Here is a 25,059-nt window from a genome sequence, read left to right on the forward strand (position 1 = left end):
CAGTTCCTCACTGGTTGATTACAAGTTTATTTTAACAAAAGGAGGTGAATGTCCTCAAAAAGGCGTTGTGCTATCTGGCATTTTAGTTCTGCAGGCTAAGGAAAGAAGAGGCTGAGAAAAACCAATTGAAATTGAGGAATTGAGCCAGCTAGGTTTTTAGGGAAGCAATCCAAATGTTTCCCAGATTGCCACAAACTGTTAAATTGTGTACAGTAAACTTAAACTGGAAGATGCCCAATGGAGCCAGATGCCATGGCTGTTTGCAGAGCTGTCAGGGGAGTGGCGGGGTATCTGGGAAGTGGAGTTGTAGGAAGGAGAGCACGTAGTCAGATGCAGAGTGCTGGCAGCTGTAACTCCCTGAAGATGTTTTTCAGGAGAAGGGGAGAAGAGGTTCAGATCGAGGAGACTTAGCTGCTGAGGTGCTGTAAGCTTTGGGTTTAGTTTTTTTTTCATTTAAGCACTTGTAGCCAACAGTCTGCCTCTTTCTTTCCAGCGTCTCTTTAGCTGCGAGCAGTTTCATTGCAGAGTGAATTGATTGAGTTTGTAAATCATCCACCTTTTTACCAGTAATTCAAGACATAGGCCTTTCAGGGCATGGTAAAGATGTAGCTTTTTCATCTAGCAGACTTCTTCCTCAAATTCTCCTTTCTTGTTCCCGTTAGCAAATTGTTAAACTGTTTCTAGATCTGCTGACACTGGCAAGAAGCGATTGGCTTTGTGTTGCCTGGACTCCCAAGTCCCCATTATTTATATCATTGGTTTCAAAGCAGGAACAAGCACTGCAGATTAGTTTTGGCAGGAAAATGAAGATTATGTGATTTGGAGACAAGTCTGTCTGTTTTACTTTTAGAAATAAGTAATAGTTGAAAATTTAAAACTCCTAAAATCTAAATTGAAATAGTGTCTTACATAAAGCTGTTTGTTATGGAGAATTTGGGGGATTGAGAAAAAGGGGAGCAGGAAAGGAAACTGCATCTTTGAAAATGGAAGTGGGAAAGGAGGCTTTCTCTTTAAAAACATGATATAAAGGCATAAACATACAGTGATTCTTCATTATTTTTGTTCTTTTGGATCATGACAGGATGTTTTTCTATAAATCGTAGAATCACAGAATGGTTTGGGTTGGAAAGGATCTTAAGACCATCTAGTTCCAACCCCCCTGCCATGGGCAGGGACACTTCCCCATAGATGATGTAGTGTAGCAAAATTGAAAATATATCAGTGGATACTCTTCAGACGGTAATTCACAGGAGAAGAATTTTGACTATCAGTTCATGATAATGATGGTAAATTCTGTCTTTGAAACAGATAAATACTTGAAGGTAACTTCATTTTTAAAGATGTTTGTCTTGGTTTTTACGTTAGGGTGTCAGATTTTTTTTCTTCCATTGTACCTCCTCAGGTATCCAAGTGTAATATTGGTACTAATTGGTTTGCAATACCAATGAAAATATTCACGTTTTTCTTAAACAGGTAACAGTTTATAGCAGCAAGTTCCCAAGTACAGGTACATACACTTTCAAACACATCTGTATTGGTATTGGTGGGGGGAGTGGGCAGCCCAGGGTAGTCAGGACAGGCCTAAAATATAGAATGTGGTGGTCCCCAAAGTTTGGATAAGAATAGGACTCCAGACTGCATAATTTTCAGAAAGGTGTACTTGACAGTGTAATAGGGTGCAGGACTTGACCTTAAACACATTTTATCCCAGGTTCCTGTTCAAAAATCTCAGGGCCACGGATGTCATTTGTCACCTAGATCAAAACTCAAAGCGCTTGGCACTTGCAGGGTTTAACCCTTTCCTGCATGCTGTCATTCTTAGCAGTCTGTATTTTGTCAATGATATTTCATACTTATACATAGTTTATTTCTCTATTGGTTGGTTGGTTTTGATTGTTGACAATTTAGAATAAAGTTCCCTTTTAATAAGAGGCAAGAAATTTCCGAACACTGCTGGCTGCGAAGGAAGAAAAAGTCTTGAGACAGATAAAACTATTCTATGATTCCTTACACTTTTGCCTTAATAATAATGAGTGCACGTCTTAATAATGTTTTTGCCTGTATTTAAGCTCACTTGTATATTTTCAAAAAGTCTCACCCCTCCCTGAAACCATGCAGTCTTTATTTTCTTTTCCAGCTTACCGTCTAAACCATCTACTAGGGTAAGAGAGGAGAATTGATGTTGTCGAGTTGTTTCCGGAAGAATCTTTTTTGATAGGAAGAACTAAAATATGTGTACATGCATAGTTAAAATTGTATGTGATCCTTTTGAAGGGAGTACCGCTGGGTTTAATTTAGGAAGAGAATCTTCATGTTAAAATTAAAGGGATGGGCTTTTTCTGTCCTCATTAGATTGCTAATGAGTCACTTTTCCTAGAGCTCCAATCTTCACCCTCTCTAGTATTAGTAATGGGCTTGTGAGATTCCTCGTTCTTCCCTCGAAGCAAGGAATCATTTTCCTTGGTTATTCATTCCTACTGATATTTAAGACACAGACATCTGTGTATGTTGTACAGTGTGTTGTACAGATGATGTTGAATGGTTAGCTCAAAGGTAGAGAGGTTTGTAGATTTTGGCATGCATGTTAGGCTGAACAAACCCAAAGGAAAGCTAAGACTTTTTAATCCAGTTTTCCCCCTTCCTTGCTGTTTTTCTGGAGTGCGTTCACCACAGTCCTCCCTATCCAGCCCATTATGTCATGCTTCTCTCCAGCCTCTGTGTGTCTTCCCTGTCTTCTTCCACATGGAACTGACGTGTGTCATGTACATGTCATGCTGTCTTCAGAGCTCTCTCTGAAATTTCACCTGCGTTCCCATTTCTTCTGGCATGCTGCTTATTTCTTCTGCTTGGCCAGCATTGTCACTCTGCCAATCTTATGCCTCATCTCATGCCTGTGCTCGAGGTAGCCCACACACTCTGGACAACAAAAATGCAAATCCAAGTTTTACTTCACCCTAGTTTTAGACCTTTCTGTCACTGGAATAAACCACAAGTATAAACACCGTGGTATAAAAATGTACTGTGTCCTGCCATTTTATTCACTTAGAAATTAGGATGCGGTGCCCCATATAGGCTAACAGAGCAGGCACGGATGCACTTGTAACCTTGGCTTAGTCCTAGGAGAAGGCTGTCCCCTCTAATTCTGCTTTTGTTTGTTCTTGAACTTGATCTTTTTGGTTGTGTTGGGCTGAAAAATGAGCAGAACAGAGCCATTCATGGTGTGACTGTTAATAAGAAAATGTTGAAAGTATGGTAGGAATCAGTAAGGGAGGGTTTGTTTCCCCCTTGGTCACTAATTGATTGAATGTGATAGCCACAGGATAGAAAGGACTGCAAAATCCTGACATTAGCAACAATCTCTCTGCTCTTCCAGAGGACACGAATTGTAATAAGAAATGTTCATTTCTTTAATGAACAAGAAGTTATAGGGCAAGAGGAAACAGCCTCAAGCAGAAGCAGGAGAGGGTACTAGGAAAAAATTCTTCACCGAAAGAGTTGTGAAGCATTGGAACAGGCTGCCCAGGGAAGTTGTTGGGGTATTTAAAAGACATGTAGGTGTGGTTCTTAGGCACATGGTTTAGTGGTGGATTTGGCAGTGGTACATTAACAGTTGGAGTCAATAATCTTAACGGTAATTTTCAACCTAAATGATTTTATGATTTTGTGATTCTATGACTAGCTGCACAAGGCCTTTCCGTTGACTCACAGCATGATAGTAGTGGAAGGGCCTTTTCACCAAGCAACAGGGTGATGCTGGGTTGACCCAAGTCCTTCTGGAAGGACAAGGAGAGTGCAGAGGCTGCTTTGCTTCCTAAGGGTGAATGGGTATCTGCACCCTTAAGGATATATGGTCAGGGACTCCTTTTCATCCGTATCAGGACACTTCTAGAGGAAGTATCCATAGACACATGTGAGCATGTTTAAAAATACATGCAGTGTCAAGCAGATCTTGTAAATTTCTTCATGGTAATTGCACTAGAGCATCACTTAAAATGTTTTAAGTTGATCACATAATAAACTTACTCTGTTATATCACTCCTAGAATGCAAAAGTCAGTCTTTCTTTATCTTTACATTATTTATCCTCAGAACCTCAGCCCAGAAGGTTTTTAATCATTTGGAGTGCTAAATTCAGAGAGGAAAAATGGGAGCTTAGTGGGTTTATTCAATTATTTCCATTTTAGCAAACAAGAAAATAAAATGCATAAGAAATTGTTACTTATTGTTGATTTGCTATTCATGTCATTTCATCTTCTGTACTGGAGAAAGGTATGTCGAATTGGAGTCTTCAGTTACAACTGTGGTGCCTATCTCAATATTAGACACAAAATTATCTTACATTCATATGATTCATTGCTCAGCCTTCAACATATGTAGTTGAAGATGTCAACTTCAGAAAAACCTAATAGGTTTCCTCAACATATAATAATTGCAGCACTTTTCTTGTAATGCTAGGATTTCAGGACTTAAAATTAGTTATAAATCATATCCTATATTAATAATCTGAAACATTTTGTTATTTAACACTGACAAATGCACTTCTTAATGCCACTTCCATTCAGCTTACCCTCGTTTCTGTCTGCCTGTCTAGTTTTTATAAATGGGGACAGGCTCACTTTGCTTTGACTGGGTGTATGTGCTGGAGTAACAGTGTCTGAAGGAGAACAGTAAATTCATCTGTGCAACGGGCTGCAGTCATCTGCCTCCATTTAACATGAGACAGTAGGACTTCTTATAGTGAAACACAACATGCTAAACTGGCACGTTGCTAATTCTCATCTTTTAGAATATATGACAGATTGTATACAACAGATTGTCACCATTATTATTATATAATGTATTTTTACTCATGCGGTCATTCTGGTAATGTCCTGTGTTGTTTGTGGTTGGGCACTGCCATGGGGTTGTTTTAGCAGGATGTGCTGAAGTTCCCATTGTTCTCACAGAATTACAAAAACATTAAGTTTCAGCAGTCTCGTGGGTGTTTTCATCTCTTGCCCGTCATCTGTTCACTTCTTCTATTACTAATACTCTTGCCTGGAAGAAAAGTCAGAAAAGATGCTATGTGAACCTCCGCAAGTCACAGTAGTCCAAATGAACATGAGAGAAGTAGGTGTGAAGCAGTATTACTACATTTATTTTATTAGCTTGTTTTGGATGAGATTTTGTAGGGTGTAGGTACATCTTATCATGTTTGGGATGTTTGGAAATATGAAAAAGCTTTGTTGCCCATATTGGGTATCATGAAACTTCATGTAATGGAGGTGTCAGTGTCTAGTTCAAGTGCAGAATTAGTGAGTAAAGGACTAAGAGAGCGTTAGTCCTTGGCTTTCACTCCCCTGGGCTGGGAAACTCTGTGAGGAGTCAGAACAACTGCAGAACTGTGCAGAGCTGGAGAGCTTTGCGCAATGGGCTTTCTCTTTTCTAGTGCATCTCTGTTGCATGATACTGCAGAGGGAGAAGCAAACCAACTTTTCCTTCATTGCAACAGTAAGGTTGGCTCCTTACTTACTAGTACCCTGTGTAAACACAGCCAAGCACAAAAGGCACTGAAACTTTTCAGTCCTGTGGATAGAACAATTTCTTTAGAAATGTCAAGAATTCAAATCCTAGCAGCATTTCTGATTAATAGCTGCTTCTGATCCTTGAAACATTTGTTTTGTGGCAGAAGATTAATCACAGGAAATCATCTATTCTAAAGGCTTTTGGTTTATTTTTTATTTCTGGAAGATACATATATTTAAAAGCCTCTCCTGAGGCTTTTTCTCAGCTTCTTCTCCTAGGAATGTACATATTGCCTTCATCTGTCTCCCTTTATGAGCCTGCTGCATGTTGACAAGTTCTATAAAATTATTTCCAGCCTGTTTGAATGTTTTTGCCCTTATTCAGCTGTAGGCACAATGACAAATCAGAGTTGCAGTATAAAATGTATTTTGCTGGGAATGACTGTGGTGAATTCAATGCCTTGCTGGTAACGCACTGTATTTCAAGGCGGAAGAGCTATATTTGATCTTGGGGGTGGAAGAGAAAAACAGTGTGCAGGCTGGTGGCTGCTCTGTCACTAATTTATTGGCAGTTTGAGGGAAAAAACCCAAATCTGCATTTTCTTTTTATCTTTAGGCCAGATATTAGCATGAATTATGGCACTAGCTATTTCAACAAGAGTTCAATGGAAAATCTAACTCCTTGGAGAGTTGCATGTAGTTCTGAGCCATACCTAAGGCTTTTAACTGTCACACTCCTGCAAATCATAATAAATGGTAATAGGTAAAAAGCCACTGCTCCTTTAAATCAGTGTCACCAGTGACTCAGAATATCTATTGATTTTTTTCTCTTTATTCCTACCAACAGTTTCAATTAAGATTCAGCAGATCCACTCTGAGAAAACCCTGTATAAAACACTTCATAATATTTTGGTTTAATACTGCCTTTTAAAGTCTATGTAAGAAATTAACATTTAGAGGTAATTATTAAACACATTAAATCATTGATCTAAAAGGCTAGTATAATGCCCGATTCATAGCTTTTGTTATAAATGCTTGAGTGTATAATTACTAGGCTGTATAAATATATATTTCATCAACTTTTTTTCAAACAACAGCTATACAAATTTTAAAAGTCAATTATATTCACTCAGACATAATACTTTCTGAATGCAGGAGAATTACAGCATGGTTTGGGGGAAAAAGAAAAAAACAAAACAAACCCACACCATATTTTTCCTTGCAAATAGTGTCTGTACCAACAAATCATGTGGAGAAAATGATTACAGGCTATTTGTCTTTACTCTTTGTAATGCAGTAAGCAAATTTCAGTGCTTCATCCGTACATGAACCATTTGCTAATTTGGGGTCTACCACATTTATAGCACATTTGTCAGGCCCTTTACCTGTACGCGTGTGTTTTGAGGAGGCTGTCTCCAGATGGGCAGCAGCTGTCGTTCCACATAGGATTGTGTGACCATATTCTGCATGGAAGCCCGGTGGAAAGAAGGCAGCCTGAGTCTTTGTCATTCTCCAGGAGATCTTGAAAGCTGCAGAAGAAGAAACGTGAAGGGCAGCCATTAGGGAGAAGAGCAAGATGCATGTGTACAATAAATGCATATTAATAAAAAGGTTTGCCTCCTGAGTCACCGTGCTTCCCATTCAGATCTCCATAGTGGCATGTGGCAGCTGCAGTAATTGCTTGCCTTAAAAGTAATACCGGGAATATAAAACATTTTTAGCAGACTGTTTTTTCTAGAGACAACATGAGATTTGTGAGTTGTGATTTGGAAACCTCTGGCAAGAAATCTTGAGGTACAACACTGATATCTCTGAAATTTCTTTCAGAGACACGTACATTTGTAGCCGGTACGTTTGTTAGTTGATACATGTAGATCTTTCTGAAGTCCTCTGCCATTTCACAAACAAACTTAGATTGCCCATTTCCATTTTCACTTGGCAGGCTTCCATCCTGCTTCCTAAGCAGGCCAGTTGTTCTTTGCTTTCAAGATGGTGTGCTGGGGAGCTTCACGTGTTAAACATGACTTCATTGCCATCAACCTTTGGAGGCCTCCGAGAAGTGCATTAGTTGTCCTACACATTCGTTTTTCTACTGGTTTGGAAATTAGCAGGTTAAAATAAAAAAGCTGGAATGCACATCCTGCATGGCAAGTGAAAAATGTTAAGAGATAAATTGCTGGTGTTCTTTTATGCAAAGAAGGATTAATTTCTGGAAGAGGCACTAAAACAAGGGTTGAAATTTCCTGTATTGTAATTTTAAAATGCCAGAACAGGAAGAGACCTTCACCACTGAGTGCTGTTCGAAGTTCATGATAAGCTCTAGGCTAAAGAGCCATCAATTAGTTGCATACTTAAAAATCTAATTTATTAAGGAGCTGGAGGGCATTTGACATCACTATTCTAAAGCTTTTCCCTCTGGGGACAGTCCGAGGTGTTCAGTTCAGGTGTTGCAGTGTTCTGGCATTTCATTGTTGAAGGGCTAATATTCTTTGGCTGTTTTCCTGAAGAAATGGAGGATGTTGTGAATCTATATTGTAAAAGAGTAATGACTATAAAGCCCGCTGCAAGGAGGATCTAATCCTGGAGAAATACCACCATAGAAATCCCAATGCTCCCCCAAAACTTGAGACCATCTGATGTATCTGAATATTGTTAGGAACCGTGTCTATTCTTACATGTGCTGCAGCTGTAATAAGAAGGAAAAACATCACAAACCAAATACCTAAATCTGGTCCACGTGAAGGTGGTGCAGTGGCGTTGGAGGGGAAAGGAGCCCCTTCTCCTGGAGCCACTGTCTCATGAACAGGAGCAGTATCAGTAAACAGGTTGGGCAGGAAATCTTTACAGAAAGGAAAAATGTAAGAGGGGAGAAGTGAGATGAAAAATACAACAGTGGGGAAGAGGAGGGACTGGAAAACTCCCCCGGTCAAAAGAATAGGAAAAATGTCGAAGAGCTGCAAGAAATTTTTTTTTTTTTTTTTTTTTATTAAGCCCAAACTGTTTAAATATTTTAAAAGCCATCGAGACAAAAAAGAAAAAAAAATTAAGCAATGAAGTGAAGAAAAAGACCGACTTGGAGAAAAGATACTGATTTAGCTTTAGCCTGAGCCTCTTTGTGAAACGTGAGTTTAGAAGACCTTTGGAAACCAGATCAATAAAATCTTTAAAATCATTTAATTATATTGAAGGCCAAAAGAGAAACACTCATGATAAAAACTTCTACTTTTATTTGCCAGAACAGGAGTAAAAGTTGTTCACTGCTCTTTTACCTTCCCATTGATTTTCCTTCAAGCAAAGAAAAAGCATGCTACATTTGAACAGAAGAAGACATTGATGTACCTTCTCCTGATTTAGAAATGTAGAATGCAAGGCAATGGTCACTTAAGGGTAATTAAAACCATAGAACAAATTACAAGTCTACACAGATTCAAGAGGAAGCAAGTTTCTGTGTGAGATGAAACTGCCAGCAACTGTTGTCCAGCAGTACTGGTGATGAAGTATAATTGGCTTTATTTCCAGTTGCTGCAACTAAAGAATTTATTTCTTCATTTACTGCTTACTTCAAATGTAATTTATTTCGTTTGTTCAGGTGTTAAATCAGAAGCATGCTGAATTTAAATGTAGCTTTTTTGGGGTGCATTATATTTTTATAGAAAGACAAAAACCAAACTTTTCTGTCTCAAACATTGTTTATTAAGTACTGCCTTGTTTAGTGAAAACCGATTTTTCTGCCTATAAGAGACACTTCTGGAAACACAGTAACTACACTGCTGGTAGCATATTAATTGTATGTACCATAAAACTATATTCTCTGAAGGGACTTTGTCCTGTACCTTTCTAAACCTTGGTTTCTTGCATCTTCATTTCAAGTATTAATTCTTGAGTGCTAAACCTGAAGTAAACGGAGCACTCCTACATGATCATAGATAAGCCTTAAATTACATAGAGATGAGCTTGACAAAATGTGTTCAACCTGTGACCTTCTCAGAGCCTTTCCCAAGGAGGACTGAAGGTCACCTATTGTTAACTCTGTGATTGAGACTTGATTGTACGTTGGTTTGAACCTGGGTGGATTTCCCTGTCTTCATGGTTTTAAGAGGGCTTGTAAAACAGTAATTTGTGCTTTGTACTATAGTGCCAGAAGAAAGGCCAAGAGAATTTATATTTTTACATTAAAATATCAAAGAGAAGGTCATGGAGTCTGGTCTTTATTGTGCTCCATGAGTCAGCAGGGCTGGATCAAAAGCTGTTTCAGCCCTCAGCTGAGTCAGCTGGATGATTCTGGGTTCATTTGGGTTGGGTTTGATCTTTTTTAAGAGTAAGGGCTTCTCTTCCACCTGAGCGTTAGGCTCTTAGACTGAAATTTATGTTCAGACATGGTCACAGCTGCTTGGTTTTCAGCATTTCGGTATCTTCTATAATATATAGTGTCCTAAGAACAGTAGGAAAAATGTAATTCAGAAGAGTGCATCTGTTTTGCCTTATGATTTGTTTGCATCTGACCTTTGATAAGGGCTGGTTCATACTTGCAGATTTTTAGAATTCTTCTTGAGTGTGTTCCTGTCTAAACTTTTTATTCATTCTCTTTTTCTTCTCTTTTGCAGGTTACAGATAGAAGAATCTTCTAAACCTGTAAGGCTATCACAGCAGCTGGACAAAGCTGTAACCACAAACTATAAACCGGTGGCTAATCATCAATATAATGTAAGCAGCTTTCAGCATTTTCCCTTCTTCTCGTCAGGAGGAGTCTGGCTCAGGACTCACTGTTGGCCACTCTCTTTGGAAACACTCCCATGATATCTGGTTTCTCCCTGATTTGGTCTTCTGGGGATCTTCTTTCTGTCTGAAGACCAGTATCACCCTTGGGGCTAAGGTCTGTCAATTCTGAAAGTCTCATGTTACCGGATGGAGGGCAGACCACCTTTACCCAAGCCTTTTCTAGTGGCTTTATTACATTCTTCCTCTAGTGTTTGTTTTTTAAATGTAATTTTAAAGTTTGGGGATAAAAGGCAGTTCTGGCTCTGTGCTATGAGATGTGGAAGCACTCCTTTGAGCCAAATAAAATACCATACGGAGGTGGGTAAAAGGCTTGAAAAGAATCATTAGTTCCCAGTCCTTTGGAGGAACTGACAACAAGTAAGAAAGAGTAACAGCTGATAATTTTTCACAGTTTCATACCTTCACACTATGTGTTATTAGCATCATTGGCTCTGTCAATATTACACCCACACTGCTGTTTCAGATCAGTTGATGTACATACAAACTATAATGTCCTTTTTCCTAAAGATCCTCTTTGAGTAATTTGTAAGTACGCATATATAATCCCTGTTACTGTTGAATGTGGGAAATGTTAAATCATACTGAAAACGAGTCACTGTGTTAGTCATTTAAACTTTTACGCTTTTTATTAGGATTTTATTTACATAAAACAAATGACAATATGCAGGATGATATTTAAGCATTATTCTGAAAGGCAGTCTGTTTCCACAGAACCCAAAATAATCGTTTCTCCCTCATGGGACTGTTTTGTAGTAGTTACTGTTCAAAGCCTGATCTATACATAGATGATCATACCAATATAACTATTTCAGCTAAGGGAATGACATTTAACCAAAATAGTCACACTGGTATATCCTGCTATGCAAATGCAATTTTATACGAGACTGTTATTCTCCTCCTTTCATTCTGGAAGAAGCCACAGTGATGTACAACTTCTTTTTTTAGTGGGATATTGTGTCATTTCCCTGACACTAGCATAATTACAACAGCATGACTTCAACCTTCATTCCAGTTACAAACTGCTGTCGTTGTATCATTACAGAAATCTAAGTCTTGTGTGAGCTTTAGGGGGTATAAGCAGGATGTAACCAGGCTTCTTAAAAGTTAGGATGCTCTTGTGTCCTAATTGTAATGTTTTTATTGGTTACATAGCTGTCCATGTTAATGGAAATCTGTTTGCAGTGTGTTTACTCTTCATATCTAACTTAAAGGAGTTCTAGTGGGAAAAATCTAGTAGGAATTACTAGTACTTGAATCACTCTTGGCCTTGCCTTGACTCTAAAGGGCCAGGTATGACTACTTTCTACACCACCTTCCTTTCATTGAGTCTTTTATTAAGGTTCAGGTTAGATGGCTGAAGGGGTGTGCAACTGGGAGAGCAAGTCCATGAACATTTTAAAACCTCTTGGTTAATTTTTTTTCTGCTGTTTTCAAGAAGCAGTTGCTTTCTTAACACTTGCTGCACTGCTGGTAATTGTATGACAACCCTGGTGGGGACAAGACTTCTCACAAGGAAGAAGAAAAAATGTACAAACTACTACACATACTGATACATTCAGTCATCTTCTGGGGAGCTTCTGAGGAAAAAATTAGTGTCTACTAAATAAGAAAGAAAAGAGTAGTATTTCCTGAACAAAGAGATGATAGAATACTAAATGGGGCTTAAGCTTATGTACCCATAAATGAACATACAACAGGAAGGAAGAGGGAGATAAAATACATGTAGATGGGAAACAGTAATAGCTTGCCTGAATACAAGGATGGGGAAAATTATTTTTTTCCCCAATAAATCATAATAAGCCTACCTTTTTATTAGAAGAAATTGGAATGCCATTACAATATATGCCAGGATTGTAGCCTAGCTTTTCTTCTCTGGGAAAGGGACCTTCATTTTCTTTGTATCTGTAAATATTACACATATATAAGTTTATAAGGTTGCAGTGTTAATATTCTTGCAGCTGGAATCTTTCTGCAGCTGAATTCTTGTTTGTAATACAGCAGAAAAGTACTTTAGTGGTCCTGGTTACCCCTTCAGAGGCTTCTTTGTGCTTTTCTCCTCTTCCCACTCTCCCCTACTATAGAGGTTAATACCTGTGCACCAGGAGATGGGAAAACCTTTCAGACTTCTTTTGGGTGAAACTTCAGACTTAGTCTCGCTTTTATATCACCTTTGTACTAGCTGTCTACCAAAGCAGTGTAGTACATCAGCTTCAGCATTAATGATACCTTCAGGAAGGCAATTTTGGCAGCTTTTCAGCAAGCTTAGCAACATCCCGGGAAGGTAAACAAAGAGAAATTGATTCCTGTATGAAGTCTTGCAGGGATAAACTCACAACTGCTGCACTCAACAGCGTGTTCTAAAATGGTCCTTCCTTGAAATCAAATCGTATTTTGATGCTTTTTAAATTTAAAAAACACACAAATTTAAAGAAATCTTACCATGTACATGTGTTCTGTAATACAAGTCTCAAAAAGTGCTTTAAGCCTACTACATAAAACATCCTGATTGCTCATAACAAGTTACAATGCAGCCTTTCATTTTTTTTCATTCCTGTTTTCTTTGCAGCATAGGCATAAGACAAAAAGAAGAAAACAGCAACATATACCATGCTTTTTTTCACTTCACAATGTGCTCCATGTTTTTTATGCAGCAGTGAGAACTGTTGCTGGAGTTCGAGGAAAATGCTGGAGTGTTTTCTAATTAAGATATGGGCAACAGAGACACCAGCTGCAAATAACTTTTCCGCAAAGGGAGGGTTTGATATTCAGGGGTTTTTGTGAGCTGATTTTATACATTAATCACAGAATAGTTTGGTTTGGAAGGGACCTTAAAGCTCATCCAATTCCAACCCTCCTGCCCGGGGCAGGGACACCTTCCACCAGACCAGGTTGCTCCAAGCCCCATCCAACCTGGCCTTGACCACTGCCAGGGATGGGACAGCCACAGCTTCTCTGGGCACCCTGTGCCAGGGCCTCACCACCCTCATAGCAATGTTTTTTTTCCTAATATCTAATCTAGTTCTACCCTCTTTCAGTTTGAAACCATTCCCCCTGTTCTACCACTACACGACTTTATAAAAAGTGCCTCTCCAGCTTTCTTGTAATTCATTAATTATTAATTAATTAATCATACTAAAATATACACATTACATTTGTATAGGGAATACGAACACTCTTCTTTGATTTACTGTAGCTTGTCCAGAGAATGTAAAATAGAGGCTCCTGCTGGCAAGAGTGTGCTGAGGCACTACAATAGTAGAGAAGGAAAAATGCTGGGCCTTGCAATCACAGTATCACAGTATCACAGTATGCTAGAGATTGGAAGGGACCTCAAAAGATCATCTAGTCCAATCCCCCTGCCGGAGCAGGAACACCTAGATAAGGTTACACAGGAATGTGTCCAGGCAGGTTTTGAATGTCTCCAGAGAAGGAGACTCCACAACCCCCCTGGGCAGCCTGTTCCAGTGTTCCGTCACCCTCACTGAGAAGAAGTTTCTTCTCAAGTTTAAGTGGAACCTCTTGTGTTCCAGTTTGTACCCATTACCCCTTGTCCTATCATTGTTTGCCACTGAGAAGAGCCTGGCTCCATCCTCGTGACACTCCCCCTTTATATATTTATATACACTAATAAGGTCACCCCTCAGTCTCCTCTTCTCCAAACTATAGAGACCCAGCTCCCTCAGCCTTTCCTCATAAGGGAGATGCTCCACTCCCTTAATCATCTTTGTCGCCCTGCGCTGGACTCTCTCCAGCAGGTCCCTGTCCTTCTTGAACTGAGGGGCCCAGAACTGGACACAATATTCCAGATGCGGTCTCACCAGGGCAGAGTAGATGGGAAGGAGGACCTCTCTCGACCTACTGACCACCCCCCTTCTAATACACCCCAGGATGCCATTGGCCTTCTTGGCCACAAGGGCACAGTGTTGGCTCATGGTCATCCTGCTGTCCACTAGGACCCCAGGTCCCTCTCCCCTACACTACTCTCTAACAGGTCGTTCCCCAACCTATACTGGAACCTGGGGTTGTTCCTGCCCAGATGCAGGACTCTGCACTTTCCCTTGTTATATTTCATCAAGTTTCTCCCTGCCCAACTCTCCAGCCTGTCCAGGTCTCGCTGGATGGCAGCACAGCCTTCTGGCGTGTCAGCCACTCCTCCCAGCTTAGTGTCATCAGCAAACTTGCTGACAGTACACTCAATTCCCTCATCTAAATCATTGATGAATATATTAAATAATACTGGTCCCAGTACTGACCCTTGAAATTTACCAGGGAAAAAAAATAAATGATTGTGTTTTGGTTAAATAGGCCACTTGATGTTATTTTCTGGGAGACTGTTACTCATGTAATTAGGATTTTATACCTGGTTGTGAAATAGTCTTGTCAGAGACCTTACATCAGGGAGAGAATGTCGAGAATTTCCTTATTGTTACTTTGTTCCTTTGTGTAGGAAGCATCCATTTTAAAGTGATTTTTTCTCCTCATGGAGGGAGTTGTACTAGTAGCTAGTTGCTAGCTAAGCACGTTTTCACTATATGTCATTTGAAGAGGTACAAACTGTACTGTGGATTTTTTGTTGTTGTTCACAGAGATTGTCTTGAGAGTCTGGGTTTGTGTGGAAAGGTTGTATTTTTTATGACACTAACATACAGCTGGAAAAGCAGACAAGTATTTGGTTGCCCAAGCCCGTCTTAGGTTTTAAGCAGAAACAGCGAACTTCAAGCTACAAGTTGGGAATAGTTGCTCTGTTTAATGAGGTACATCTGTTTCAGGATTGCAAAGAGAAGGTTGGCTGGCCAGAGAGCTGTGAGCAATGGCAAAGGTGGTAATAGTCTTCAGCCCCTTTGGGACACATACAAAGATACAGGCTATTTTCACCGAGAGAGTAGGAGGGAGTTAGCTGGCAAAGAAACATAGGAAGAAATAAATTGTGCCAAAAAGCTAATCTGTCTTATTAAAAATAAGATTTTTAGTATCCAGTAGAACTGTGATTTTCATTTCTAGGCTTCTTCTCTGAAGGTCTTCCTTCTGAGAATCAGGTTTGAGACATGAGAGGCAGAAAACTCCCATACAAAATTATCTCACAGCCAGGCTTGTGTCCCTTATTGGTCACGAGCATCTTTTCTGCTGTACATTGTGCCTCTTCGGATTCACCCACACAGTGTGCCTGAAAGCACTTGATGGTTACATGAACTATGTTGCCTTCTAGGTCACCTTTGTTGGTTCCAAGGAGCTTGATGGTTTTCTGGTATTGCGGGTGGTACTGGGGGTGGATGAGGTGATGTGCTGGCAGATGTTGGTGATTGGGGTTTGTTTGGGATGTGTTGGCCTGTACAAATCTTGCTTCTGATGATTGATCTGAGGAAATGTTGGAAGTATTTTTGGCGGCAGTCTTGTGCAAACTGCAATAGTTAAGTACTTTTTAATACTCATTCTGAAATAGGATGATGTGTGGCAACAAGAGGCCTCTATTTGCTTGGAATAGGTTTTCTTGGAGCACTGTAACTTCGCATGTGCTACTCGAGTTTCTCTTGAAGGGATACCACCTGCATGCTCAAAGTGTGTCTTCACTTGGTGAAGTTTGGTTTTACATTGGTGGAGGGACTGCCTTGAGTGCTGTTTCTGGAGCAGATGGCGCAGAGTCCAAAGGGCCGTTTGAGCATCCTTTGTGCAGGTGGTTGTTATGATAGTGGATGTAGCCATGCTGGTCTGTGGGTTTTCTACAGAATGGCATTTTGTAGGTTTGAAATTTGTCATTATACTGCAGAAGATGATACAAACAGAGGTGGAGTGAAAATACCATCTCAGTATGTATTCCTATACTACTACTAATTCTCTCTCCAGGTTTGGGCACATCGTGCAGGCTGTATTCCTGAAGCTGGTTAAAGCAGAGATACCTGTCTGAAAAGCTTAATTGTGCTGAGGACAAAATGCTTAGTTTATGTTCAGAAAAGAACATTTGAATGCTCAAGAGAAAATTTCCAGACGAAAAGCACTGAGTCATTGAACAGTGTTTTATGAAATAGATTTTTTATGCCTTAATGTTCAGCGCTGAGAATTAGACAGTGTTACCTATGAATGTCTTTAAGATGTGTTTTGCATTTGATAGATTGAGTATGAGAAGAAGAAGAAAGAAGATGGAAAACGAGCTCGAGCTGATAAACAACAAGTGTTGGACATGCTTTTTTCAGCCTTTGAGAAACATCAGTATTACAACATTAAAGACCTTGTGGACATAACCAAACAGCCAGTGGTATGTACTAGCTGTCTTGTAATACAACTGTTTTCAGTAGTTCCTATTGTGTATATTTTCCATATCCAGAAAATAGTTTACTATATATGCCTTTGAAACAGCTCTCTAAAACAGAGATCACTGGGTTTTAAGTTCACCATCGTAAGACTGTAGGAGTTGCAGTGAGTATGCTTTTTCTTGACAGAGGTGATTTAGACAACCTAATGGTTGCTTTAATACTAGAAACCAATTTCTGTAATGCTCTGAATGTCTCCCATGCTACTCCTGTCCTCACTGAAGTAACAGCCTAGTTCTGTTACTGTTGGCAGTAAAGGCTGTGAGTGGTCAGCCCTTCCTTCAGTTTCTGAACTTTATCTTGGCATAGCAACAAAGGTTACTCTTTCTCTGTGGGTCTAGAAAACTGTGTTTCATGCGACTAGTATTAAATGCACTCATTGTCCCTGTTAGGACCTCAGGCATCATGTCAGCCAACACCCCCAAAATCACTCGATTTCCTTCACAAATAGAATAATTTTTAGACCAAGAGTTATGGGGTTGATACATGGGATTTATTTTGATTTTTTAAAAACATTTCTGATGTTTGTTTCCACAAACAGGAAAAGCATGAAGACATGTGTTTACATGCTGGTTTTGTTATCCTGCAATATCTGACAGCGCATTCATCTATGAACCCTAGCTTCCCAGTTCTTTCCCTCCTTCCAAGCTTTCCTTGAGCAGACCAGGCAGGAGATGGGGGAGACAATGACATGTGAAGTATCTTTGGTGCTTTTGATGTTTTTCACTGCTAACTTTAATGCCTGCCCTAAACTCAGCTGCAGTTTCCAGAAAACTTAAAGGGACTTAATTATTTTTGAGTCTAAATGGAGCAACAATTTCAAAAGTTCTTAGGGCTAAAGCACAAGAAGGAACAGTGACAACTGGATTATGGGAAAAAATATTCCTCTGTAAAAGAGGGGGAAAATGAAGATGTTTACTAGTTTTGTCACTTCACATTTAGAATTAAGTGGATCTGTATCAGAGTGTATCAGAGGATTTGTATAAGGTGCACAATCTGTTTGGTTAGGAAGCTGCACAAAGATGTTACCCAATTCAAACACAGCAGGTTCATGGTGTTCCAGTACCTTGGGAGAAACTAGCTGGATAATGTATTCCTGTCTTCTATTTCATTCATTTATCTAATGAGTCAACTCTTATCTGTGTGGCCAGAAGGTGTTTGGATCATGGGAGCTGAGAAGGAAGAAGGAATAGGAGAAAGACATGGAGAGAGTGGCAAGAAAATGTAAAGCCTTTTTATTTTTGTAAGAGATAGGTGTGACAGTCACTATGTTGATCACTTTGAATGTAAGTAGGTGCAGATATATCCTGTTATCCTACCTAGCATGACTTCAGCTCGAAATAGTCACCCACAACTACCATTTAAGCCATGGGAAAACAAATGTTTTCTTCCTCCTGTGATGTGATTTACCTCTTAAATGTACCTGTCTCTGCATCAGCTCAGAGGAGCCGGTGCTTCTAAAACAAATTTCTTCATTAAGCATCAAAAGTTGGGCAACATTAGTCCCAATTTTTGTCTCAGTCACTGCCCCAAAGATCAGATTTATAGGGTAGCTATTAAATTAGATACATAGAGCAAAATACCTCACATGAATACTTCTGTTAACACTTATGATGAATTTCTATGCCTATCTATGTATCTCTGCTGTCATCATATGCTCCTGAATATATTCTGCCTGTAGTATAGTGGATCTGTGCTGGTATTTTCATCTCAGCAAATCTAGCCTTTTGGGTTTGGTTTTTTTTTTAACCATTTTAGTAATACAGCTATATTAAAAGGAAATTGGAGACCAATTTGACCCAACATCACATGTGATTTGGGCTATATTTTTGCATCTGTGTTTCTTATTTGAGTCTCTCTGTTGATGGCTAGAAGTCCTGTAGGGCTCCTGAGATTAATCAGACCATTAAGCCCCCCTCCACTGAGTGCCATCTCAGTTTTGAGCTGTGTGTGAGAGTTAAGGGGTTTGTGTTCATTCCCAGCCAGGTTTTTGACATAAGTGTCGGTGCCCATCCAGCTTCCACAGACCCTCTGAGAAAATGGAGGACCCAAATTGTCTTCCTGATGCCTTTCTTCCGCCAGTATGGTGATAAATTCAGAACTATCTTTCAGTGCCTCATCTACCCCACATCTAAAGCTATCCTAATTTCCCATCTGGGTTTCCATTAAAAACTTGTGTAGGGAATTGCTAATAGCATCCATTTCCATTTAAAAATACTGTCCCTCTGTTCCTGCCACTCACCTGCTGTTTGCTCTGTGTGTGAGCACCCCTGGTGCTGCCGACTGCAACCTCTGGTGTGCAGCTATGGGGATTTTATCTGAAAATGAAGTATCCGTTCCTAATGCCCACTGTGACTTTATTGTTTGCAGAGAGCTATAGCTGACAAAAAAAAGCCAAATGCCAGCAGGTGAACAGGCATGCGTTCCCCACACTGTACAGAGGCTGGCTGTTAATTAATCTCTGCTGAGTGCTCACTGCTTTATTTTCTGTCATACTGTCTAAGATTGTCTGGGTATGTAATTTCTCCACCAAGTTTCTAAATGTTGAAGTTATTTTCAGACGTGAGAGAAAAAATGCTGCTGCTGTCTCCTTGGCTCCCATTAACGTGAAGTTGTAGGTGCTTACCTCACTGGTTGATAATATTTAAAACACGTTTGTCTGAGGGAATTAACATCCTTATTAGTGAAGGAACAAATAAATAAGGTTATTTTTCTTATGTAATGGTAAATGTAAATAGTAAATGAAACCCTTGCTGCACAGTATGTTGCACATTACACGGGAAATTGGTGCCATCTTTATTTTGCGATCGTGAAATCACAAAGCGAGCCTATTCTGAACACCAACTATTATTATATTTGGGAAACCTGGGTGTATTTGTTTTCCTTTCTAATGAAAAATAAGAGCTTGCAGTAGTAGTCAAATCTGTTGCCACCTACCCAGATGTAAATACTGAGTGATCCCTGGAAGTAGTGCAGTAATTCTAGATTTGGACTTGATGGCTGAGAACATAACATGCTTTTTATGTCAGCAATCAAATATTTGTGAAGAATGGAACCAGTGGTCTGATGTGAGCTGTATTTTTCAAAACGGGGCAGATTGTTTGCAGCTTTTTCTTGTGTTTCAGCTTTAAGTAATGGCTGTCCTACAGTGGGGTTTTTTCCCTCAGTTTCAGAAGGGTTTTCAGAGCTCGGAGGTTAACTCCTCTCTCAGAAATTTCTGTCCTCTAATTCTATAATAACATTTCCCTTCCTATGTAAAGAAATCATGAGGGAAGGTGTAACAAAGCAGAAGATGCCTTAAATGTACAAACAGCTTGACTAGAGATTAGCTTCTGTGTTAGAATTATGTCTATATAAACATATTGGATCCCTTTCAGAAACTGTGGGCCCCTGGTTAGCACTCACCAGGCTCTAAATTTCAGTATTTGGCTTTACTGGAGGAAGTGGAGGATATCTCTTGATGATATAGCATCAGACTGAGTAGTCTTAGTTTCTCCAATATGTATAGGCCAGCCTGGCACAGCACAGACCTAGGTGGAGGGTCCTGGTTTATGGAAAGAGAAGAGATCCCACAGGAAAATCGTAACATCCTCCAAATGCATCTCATCAAGCTGCTTGCTCTCAAGTTCAGTACAGTACAGCAGATTTATCCCTGATTTTTAATTGTCTAAAAGCTCCAATGGTTCCATGTTATGTATCACAGTATCACAGTATGCTAGAGATTGGAAGGGACCTCAAAAGATCATCTAGTCCAATCCCCCTGCCAGAGCACACGGAGTGATTTTTTGGGTTAACACTCTGCTGCCCCACTAAAACCACTGCAGCTTGTTTCCCCCACAGCAGAGATGGCCCATAGGAATACATTGTAGATCCTCAGTTCCTGCAGTTGACAGTCTGAGCTTGGAGTGCCCTCACTTGTGGCACAGATGTTACCTCGCTATTCACTTTAGGTTGGTTTTGTTCCATTTTGTTAGGCTGTGGATTCAAAACTTGGAAGTTTTGTCTAGAGAGAAGCAGAAGTGCCTGGGGAATTGAGCCTGAAAACCAGTTGGAATTGAAAGTGGTCTTTGTATAACTGGGTGGGTGATTTGGAGGCGTGAGCAACTAGTGAGAGGTGAGGACTGCCATCACCCAAAGATAGTGCCACTGAACAGCAGGAGCCATGAACCTTGCAGCCATAGCAGTTTCATTCTGCCTGAGCCCTGCAGCATCGTCACACCTTGTGACCTGGCTTCCCAGGTGCAGACTAGGTCTTTAGACCAGGAGCTGCATATCAATGTACTAAGGGACTAAGTGCAATTACACTTTTCCCAACTCTCATTAATCTGTCTGTGTGGTCTGGAGCAGAATTTAACCTTGAATCTGGGTGTTTCTTCCATCCCCTCACCATCTTTAGAAGTGTCTGTCAGTGACACTACTGAAAGCTCCACAACCTCCCTGGGCAGCCTGTTCCAGTGCTCTGCCACCTGCAACATAAAGAAGTTCTTCCTTATGTTGAGGTGAAGCTTCTTGTGTTTTAGTTCATGGCCATTGCTCCTTGTCCTGCCACTGGGCACCACTGAAAAGAGCCTAGCACCATCCTTCTGGTGCCTGCCTTTGCATTAATGAGATCCTCTCTCAGTCTGCTCTTCTCTAGACTAAACAAGCCCATCTCCCTCAATCTTTCCTCATAAGAGAGATGCTCCAGACCCCTTATCATCCTTGTGGCCCTTTCCAGTAATGACTTGTCTTTCTTGTACTGAGGAGCCCAGCACTGGACACAGTACTCCAGATGTGGCCTCACCAGGGTTGAGCAGAGGGGAAGGATGCCCTCCCTCGCCCTGCTGGCCACACTGCTTTTCACCTCCTTTCATCACCTTTAAAAGATGCGTTGCACAACAGCAGTGTCATCGTACAGAAACGTTTGCACACCAATTGCTGTCGTAGCGGGCACATTCATGACTAACGACAGCATCTCTGTGCTAGTCGAGACGTGGGAAGCTGTGTTGAGTTGTACATTGTTCTCCTGCTGCCACCTGCTGGGGTCTGCATCGTGCACCCTCGGAGACCGACGAGCAATCCCCGCAGTGCAAAGTGAACTACTCCTGCGCGCAGCCGCTCTGCTCGAAGAAAAGAGCCTGAGAAACTACTTTGTATGTGCAGTCTGATGGGGTCAGCTTTCTTCTGGACAAAGACCCCTCGTTGCTTTGATAGGTTTTCAAGAAGAATTCTGCTCCATGAGTCCACCTGGAGTCTTGTCATTAGTGTGGGATCCGGGGTTTTGTTGCTTTGTCAGTTTTTGATGTGCACTTGGAGAGCGAGTAATGATTAGTTTCTCTAAAAGAGACTTTTTCTGACTGACTGAGAATGGGAAATAAATAAAAAGCCCAATTTTCACACACTTAGCAAAAAATGGGCAGAGTGTAAGGAAGAGACTGGGCAATCAGCCTTTCCTTTTTTCCTATATCATCAACAAATACTTGCTTTCTTTGATGAGTGGAAGATGTTGCTATTTGAGCTTAGTGGGACTGTAGGTACAAAAGATACAAGGGTTCCAGTAACCCCAGGTCAATGTATGCACTCAAAAGAGGATTAAATTGCTCAGAGTAAAGCAATTATGAATGTAATGTGGGGATTCTTAAGCTGTGGTCTGCAGTTGCCATGGCAATCTACTTGCATCAGTCACCATTAATATTTAAACAAACAAGCAGGCAAATGGCTCTTTAAAAAATGAAACAAATCACGAGTGTTTATTATAAAGGGTAAAGGAGGGTGCTATTAGCGACCTGTCTGCTGCTGAAGGTTATACTGCTGGTGTAACTTGGGGGAATATATTAGAAAGTTCTTTGGCACCTACTCAGCTCTCCTCTAAATTTTATCTAGTAAAATGCTTCAAGCTCTGCATGAAGGCATGAAATCCAACAGCTTGGGGCTTTGGTGGGGTCTGAGTAAGGCAGGGAGTTTCAAGATAATTCCAACCAAAGCAAGACAGAAAGCCAAGAGCTTGGAGAAATCCAAGCAGGAGGAAGATGCGTGAGATAACTTCGAGCAGCTTCCAGTACCTAAAGGCACTACAGGAAATCTGGAGAGGGACATTTTACAAGGGCATGTGGTGACAGGACAAGGGGGAATGGCTTTAAGCTGATAGACGGTAGATTTAGATTACATATAAGGAAGAAATTCTTTACTGTGAGGGTGGTGAGGCACAGGCACAGGCTGCCCAGGGAAGCTACAGATGCCCCATCCCTAGCAGTGTTCAAGGCCAGGCTGGACGGGTTGGAACTGGATGATTCTTAAAGTCCCTTCCAACTCAAACCATTCTGTGATTCTATGACCTCAGTATTGCCTTCCCAGAGGCACTGGGAGCTTCATTTCAGCAGCCCGTGGAGCATCCCCCTAGCTAGTACCTGCCTCTCTGTACCGCAGCAGGTCTGTTGCTTCCAGGGGGTTGAAGTCTCAGTCATTATCACACAAGTTTGTGCCCATCAGCTCACCCTGCTGGCCAGTGTCATTTGATGATTATGAACCAAGTCGGTGTGAGGGAGCAGATCATGAGATGCTGTGTAGGAGCTGCGGTGATTGCCTGCCTGTATAATGTGGATTTTTGTTTCCTTTCAGATCTACTTGAAAGAAATTTTAAGAGAAATAGGCATCTACAATGTGAAGGGGACCCACAAAAACACATGGGAGCTGAAGCCAGAATACAGACACTACCAAGGAGAAGACAAGAGTGATTAATGATGGCATTTACAAAGCAAGAGGGAATTAGAGTGGTTGCACTGAGGGAACTGTGGTGGGTTTACAGACAGGACTGAATACAGCAGTTCTGCAGGTTAAATCAAGGCAGATGATACTTCGTTATTTTGCATAGCTTTGTTGGGTTTGCTTTTTTTCTCCCAAGGGATATTTCTTGTATGTTTCTACAAGTGTTTTGTCTTTTGACAGGAAAAAAAGTATTTATAGAATAAACTTGGTTTAGATTTATCTTTATTAGAAATCCTCTGAGTTCTGATTTTACTTTTTCTTGGTAGCTTTGTGGATTTTTCCAAGCCTCAGTGACTTTGAAGGAAAACTGTGTCCTAGAAGAACCTGTAAGTTTGTGTGTTTGCATTCCAACAGAACTAGGTTAATACCTTCCCTTCTGCTGGGATCTGTCAGGGCTTCGTCTGCAAAGGTACATAACCCTTTGTGTGCTGTTTGGGTGGGTTGGACATGATGCTCCTTTTGGGATCAGGCTTTAGGAAGAACAGCCACAGCGGCGGTGCTCATCACAATCTTAGACTCCATGGGAACAAATGAACACAGCTAAAAGCCCTAAAGAGAAGGCTGTTTGACAGCCAGGTCAGTGACTTCTCCAGGTGATTACTGAGAAAAAAAGTGAAATGTCTGTCTAATAAGTAAGTTCATCAAGGAATAGATTTCTCTTCTGTTTGGTTTTGATGATGTTACACGTTTTATGTTGAAGCATATCAATAAAAGCATTATTTTAATTTGTACCACACAATGCTCTACATTATTGACTGAACACAAGTTCTGGTAGTGTAGGTACGACGGTTTTTATTGCTGGCTTTGCCACTGGGTTACTGTGTGTTTTGGGCAAGATGGCTTGAGGTATTTGTGTCTCTGTTCCCCCATTTTTGGAATGCACATTGCAGGGGTTGGCTGTTCAGCATCCTTTTTGGGAGGGAGCAGGGAGGCAGATGGGATGGGACTAGTTCATTTGATCCTCAAAGCTTTTAAGTTTAAAAAAGAAAAAAGGCAAAGAAAACTGACTGGAACCCCCCCTGTTGGTACACCTGTAAATGAAGCAGAAGGTGAGCTTTTACAGTGCAACTTTGACATTCCCTCAGGTCCTTCAGGTGTGTGCATCCCTTCAGCACACACTAATAAAACAATAGGTCTGCATGAAAAGCTAACAGTCCATTACTGGTCCACTTGGAAGCAATTAAAGATTTGGAGCAGGGTTAAATGCCTTCAGAGGTTTGTGAAACAACCCTGATCCTTATGCACAAGTCACACATTATTGCTCAATTCACTTTTCTCTAAAAAAAAAAAAAGCTTGTGTGTGTATATATCTCTCCACAGGAACACTTCTGCTGGTTCTCAGCTTCCTGTGGCATGAAGCAGCCAGTTCCTAGAAGGTGGACTGTAGGAGGTGGACTGCTGAGAGTTTTGGAAGAGCAGGCCACGTTCCATGGATGTGTGCATGCTTTCATAAATAACTCACTGACTCAGATCGCCTCCGGTTCTCCAAGCAGGACCCAGCATGATAATGGCTGCAGGAGATACCTGAGGATGCCAAGAGAAACCCTGGAAGTCAGCCTTCATGTCTTGCTATGGTATGTGATGTACCCCCAAGCAACAGCCAAAGCCTGCACACATTGCTGTCCTCCTCGTGCTGTTCAAGTCCTCTGGAGACTTGCATTCACAATCATGTTGGATGAGGACTTCTGCTTTCCATGTGCTGGGCTCCTCTGTTAGATTCATGTCCTG

The 25,059-nt window shown here is 40.7% G+C and overlaps 1 protein-coding gene across 1 annotated transcript in view; it reads left to right on the top strand.

Annotated features, from left to right (window-relative positions):
- GTF2F2 (general transcription factor IIF subunit 2) overlaps positions 1-23,563 on the top strand; it is an 88,411-nt gene extending 64,848 nt beyond the window's left edge. Inside the window, exons 7-9 of the mRNA XM_080612845.1 lie at positions 10,108-10,207; positions 16,389-16,532; positions 23,185-23,563. Coding sequence (XP_080468971.1) covers positions 10,108-10,207; positions 16,389-16,532; positions 23,185-23,304 — 364 coding nt within the window. The 3' untranslated portion in view covers positions 23,305-23,563. The remainder of the gene's footprint in view (positions 1-10,107; positions 10,208-16,388; positions 16,533-23,184) is intronic.
- Positions 23,564-25,059: the final 1,496 nt, after the last annotated feature.

The sequence above is a fragment of the Psittacula echo genome (genome assembly GCF_963264785.1).
Source record: "Psittacula echo genome assembly, chromosome: 3".
Classification (NCBI taxonomy): Eukaryota; Metazoa; Chordata; class Aves; order Psittaciformes; family Psittacidae; genus Psittacula; species Psittacula echo.